Genomic DNA, 4,593 nt, shown 5'->3' with positions numbered 1-4,593 from the left:
CGCGCCTCTTAAACGCAGTGAAACATAATACCCTTAAATATTACTCATTGGAACATTATAGGGGAACTCCAAATTACAAAGTGCAATCAGATAAACAGAAGTATAGTGCAGTAGTCCTATGACAAAGCACAGCAGGAAGGACCTTCCTATACCTCTGCAAATGGTCTCAAGGACTCTACAGTAGGCACAAAGGAGAGCAAGTGTAGAGAAGTTGCATGATTGCCACACGGAAACAAACATCTCATGACACAAGAAAATTAACGGAAAAAAACTGCAAAGCACCTGCGAGGACGTCATGCCTGCAGCACTCAGTGCATCCGTTTCCTTTTGAGTAAGGTTGTTGGTGTACAGTGCCTCAGTCATCAATGTTTCCAAGCGAGAGTTATCATCCAGATTGTTCGACCCCATGGTGGTAACAGAAGAATAGAGTGTCGGCTCCGTGAATCCAGTTGGATATTCTGGAAAGGGCTCACCAAAGTGCACTGAATCGAGTGCAGTTTTGGAACCACTCCTCAATCCAGCTCCAACATCATTGAACACACTAGCTATGCCATGGTGAGTAACAAAATTATTGCTTATGTTAGCTGTGCTAGCCTGATTTTCATCCTGATAACCTGCAATGTTTATAAAACGAAATCTGAGCCAGAAGTCAATATTTAGAGGAATAGCTCAGAAGTCGGAAGGTAGAACATAATCTTGCCTAGATTATTTACGGAAGTACTTGGAGCTGGAGCACCCAACCGATTATCCATCATGACTCCATCCACAGGCTGCTGCATCTCAACGAAAGGGTGGTATCTGGAGCTTGCTCGAGAATTATCTGTGGCACCGAATTTTGCTTTAGATACACTGTAAGAAATTACGTTATTGAATATGCATCACCTAATATATACTGAGTGCAGATGATGCCGAATGAAGATAGAGAAACAGCAAGACCTGTTTCAGCATCTTCATATTCCGAAATCTGTCCACTATATGGGCTTTCAGCATCCATAGTTTGGGAGGCTACCTGGCTCTGACTAGCAAAAGAGTTTGAACAAGCAGGACTATCTTCAGCTTCTTTCGAACGACTGAAACTTTGTTTGCCACCCTGAAACCATTTTTACTTACAACATCAGATAAAGGAAAGCAATATTCATAAATGAAGTGGTAAATCAAAGAGACTGTTGAAGCATATGTGGATTGCCCAAACTTCTCCATCAGTTCGGACTTTTCGTTCTACTGGTTGGTGCAGGAAACTTAATATGGTGTCAGAGGTTAAAGTCTAAGCTTTCGCAATTTAAATGAAAGAATTGTTTGCCTCTTTCTGTCCATGTCTAGGCTTAATCATGCAATCATGCCACACGTGAGAGGGGTCTTGAAGCATATGTTGATTGCCCAACCTTCTCCATCAGTTCAGACTTTCGGTTCTACTGGTTGGTGCATGAAACTTAAAGAGACAACAGGAGAGAGTACATTATTCTCAACCCCCTCCCCCCCTCCACACACACACGCTCATGCAGAACATATTAATGGAGTGAAGTTATAATTTGCACTATGATAGTCACAGTGTGTGTGTGGTGCCCTGTAGATATTCATTCCGTTCCTTTGTTTGTGTGTGTGGGTGGGGGGCACTGCATACCAGCAAAGTTGGTACTAATATGCATGCTAAGTTTTCAGTTGATACGGTCACAAACTTACAAAACAAAGTCAAAAAGTTCATCACACATGAAACTACACGTACCTTGATTTCAAGATAGTGCACAAGAACAATATTCATGAAACCCCTGGGGAAAAAAATAGGAGATCATTATCATCATGGCATGTTATCATGCTTCTGTTGTGATATCATTTCAGATATCATTAGACTATCCAAATTGGCTTTGGAAACTGATTTACATTATACTCAAAGAAATCATTGCATTATTCAGCACTTACTCTTCTAACAACCAATAGGTCCGCCTCTGGAAGTTCTCATTCTCTTCCCCATGGGCATAATAGCAATGAAGTACATCAACACTGCCAACCTAAAAGGATAAGCTTCAGTTTCACTGTTGTAGTAATAAGGCCACAAGAAAAGAACAACAGAGAACTACAATGAAATTATTGCAACTATTTGGGCCACACCACATAATTTTCTTCATCAATAGAAAGCTTAAGTGTAGAAAAATTGCGGGCTATCAAAGCTTCAAGACAAGAGATACAGAAAGTTACTCCCTCTGTCCCACAATATAAGCTCATTTTGAAGCTGTTTTAGCTTGCAAAACGATCTTATATTATGGGACGGAGGGAGTAGATGATTACTTCTTTTAGTTACATAAAGATGTCATCAAGGAAAACATTTTAAAACTTTTCAAACTTCCGAGTTTCTGAGCAATGACATTAATAGTTCAAAATGTATGTATTTTCCAATAACTTTACGGACATATTCTGATGTTTCTTTAAGTTGTAGCTTGGAGACTGAAAACGGCAATCTCGCATGAATAGGGATGGGTAAAGTTTGTATAGGACAGCCTGTAGAGCAGTATAGAACAACTATAAATGTTTAGAGAACAGTGATACTATAGGATTTGTTGACTTGAAGTGATTCATGAAGAAGTCAACAACAGTATCCATCATTTATTCATTTGTCTGGTGTTTTCAAATTATACATAGAAAAGGAAGTCCTCTGTGGAAGAGCTTGTACATACTTTCAGCTTTTCATGAGCTTCCTTAACTGTCTTCCCATCCTTCTTCTTTCTCCAGATGTGTCCATCCTTTCTGAAGTATCTCAATATTTTCCGGTCAAACAGAAATAGTGAACCACCTACAAGAATGACATGGATAAGAAAGGCGTATCAGTATTGGTATGTCATTTCGTAAAATGACCAACATGTACTTACCAGGTGCAAATCAAGCAGGTACAGGTTATACATCACACAAGATACAAAGGAAAAAGAAACCAAGAAACAGTAATAAGCATGCCACTTATCCCTACAAACAGGGAGTTCATATGGAAGTATAAGAGCACAAAATAATTGAAAATCCAAGTAGTAGCATACGCAACCTGGTCACATGCCATTTATTTGTCTAGCCCCATTGTGAAATGACTAGTGATTAATGGATGCATGATCACTCATCTTTTAAACTTAAAGGAGCCAATACGTATGGTTGATGCTTTAAAAGGTTACTCCCTGGATTATGATCTGCGTATTTGATGCAATGGCAGCCTTAAGACACATTTTTTATGCGAGATGAGGGGAATATTCCCTTTAGGGGATTATTATTCCGAGCTGTAGCATGTTAATACCAATCTTAAAAGGTTTTTAGACTCTTTGGAACTGCTGACTGAAATCGGAAAATTCCTAACAAAACAGCACTTCCTAGGACCTCAATAAGTTGGACTTTTAGAATATCCGCGTGCAGCTTCCATGATACAGAAAAAAAAAGTTGACGAGCACAGAACCCTAGAACACAAGTCTACACCATCAAGCCGAATGGGTGAGAAAGGATAAATAACCATTGTGGTATCAACGTTTTCTATGAAGTTGGTCCGAAATTCCAAATAAGGAGAAGGCATACTTGGAGGCCTGTTTGGCGGCTCGGGCGCAATGGAGAACTTCTTGTAATTCGACAGTATTTGGCAGATTTCTGTGGGTCGCAGCCATCGATTCTGAGCTTCCTGCAGTATCTGGGGGATATCTGCGAATTAACAGCGACATTAGTCAGTCAGTAACCAACAACAGTAGTAACTCACTCAAAACTCGCCTTCATTAACACTCTATCATGCCGTCTAGGTTTCGTTCATGCTCCGACTAATTTTCCTAATCCAGCCCCCGAATCAACTGCGAGTCTACAGAAGGCGCTAGAAACAAATTCTAAATTCTAAACCCACAGAAACGAAGCGGCCTCCAAAAATTCGCAACCCAGGGGAATCGCTCGAAGGCGGAGCCCTAAATCTCCCCGCACGGCCCCACAAAAACCCTGATAAAATCACCGAAAACTTCCGCCAGCGAACCGGGAAAACCCCGCGAAATCCCTAGACGGGCGTACGGATCAACCGCCGCAGTAGCACAGGGGCGAATCCGCACCTGGGGGCTGGTTGGACAGCCCGTACTTGTGCATCTCCGCCATGCGATGATCCGGCCGGGTCCCTTCCGCCGCTCCTCAGTCGTCGTCACTCCTCCCCGCTCCAATCGCTCGCTTCCCGCGGGGGATATGGGGGGGAATTTTTATCCGGGCAGCGGCGGGGCGGCTTCACGGGATTCTTCGGCTCGGGGCAGGGCGCCGTCGGATTGGAATATTTTGCTTCGGGGGGAGAGAGTGAGGGGGGGAGGAAAAAGGCAGCGGAGCCGCGGAAGGCTGTGCGAAGGCTGTGGGGAAATGACGCGGTTGCCCCGGCTTGGACGGCGGTCTGGGCCTGTGGGTTAGGTGGGGCTCCCGTCGTCGCTAGCGCTGAACTCTGGTTAGGATCGCGGAACCCGGGCGCCGGGAAGAGAAGGGTCGCGGAACCCGACCCGAGCCCGCGGTTGGTCGTTTGCTGCCCGCGGTGGCCGCCGCGGCTGACGACGGGTCTGACGGCGACGCGACTAGCGGGGCTGAAGTTACCTTGCTGCCCCTCCCGGGTTAAGGACC

General features: G+C 44.0%; 1 protein-coding gene across 3 annotated transcripts in view; it reads right to left on the bottom strand.

Moving 5' to 3' along the window:
- Positions 1-4,282, bottom strand: part of LOC119353749 (calmodulin-binding transcription activator 2-like) — an 8,394-nt gene extending 4,112 nt beyond the window's left edge. The window contains exons 1-8 of one of the 3 annotated variants that reach the window (XM_037620416.1): positions 4,050-4,282; positions 3,541-3,660; positions 2,670-2,785; positions 1,918-2,006; positions 1,724-1,766; positions 937-1,090; positions 701-820; positions 283-614 (exon numbers count right to left, since the gene is read on the bottom strand). In XM_037620416.1, coding sequence (XP_037476313.1) covers positions 283-614; positions 701-820; positions 937-1,090; positions 1,724-1,766; positions 1,918-2,006; positions 2,670-2,785; positions 3,541-3,660; positions 4,050-4,092 — 1,017 coding nt within the window. In that variant the 5' untranslated portion in view covers positions 4,093-4,282. Of the gene's footprint in view, positions 1-282; positions 615-700; positions 850-936; positions 1,091-1,723; positions 1,767-1,917; positions 2,007-2,669; positions 2,786-3,540; positions 3,661-4,049 lie in introns of those variants that run through there. The other 2 variants (XM_037620419.1, XM_037620418.1) reach the window with 2 other exon arrangements.
- Between the last annotated feature and the right edge of the window lie 311 nt (positions 4,283-4,593).

This window comes from Triticum dicoccoides, chromosome 2A (genome assembly GCF_002162155.2).
Source record: "Triticum dicoccoides isolate Atlit2015 ecotype Zavitan chromosome 2A, WEW_v2.0, whole genome shotgun sequence".
Lineage (NCBI taxonomy): Eukaryota > Viridiplantae > Streptophyta > Magnoliopsida > Poales > Poaceae > Triticum > Triticum dicoccoides.
Note: the sequence above shows the minus strand (reverse complement) of the source record. Positions and strands in the feature narration are given on the sequence as shown.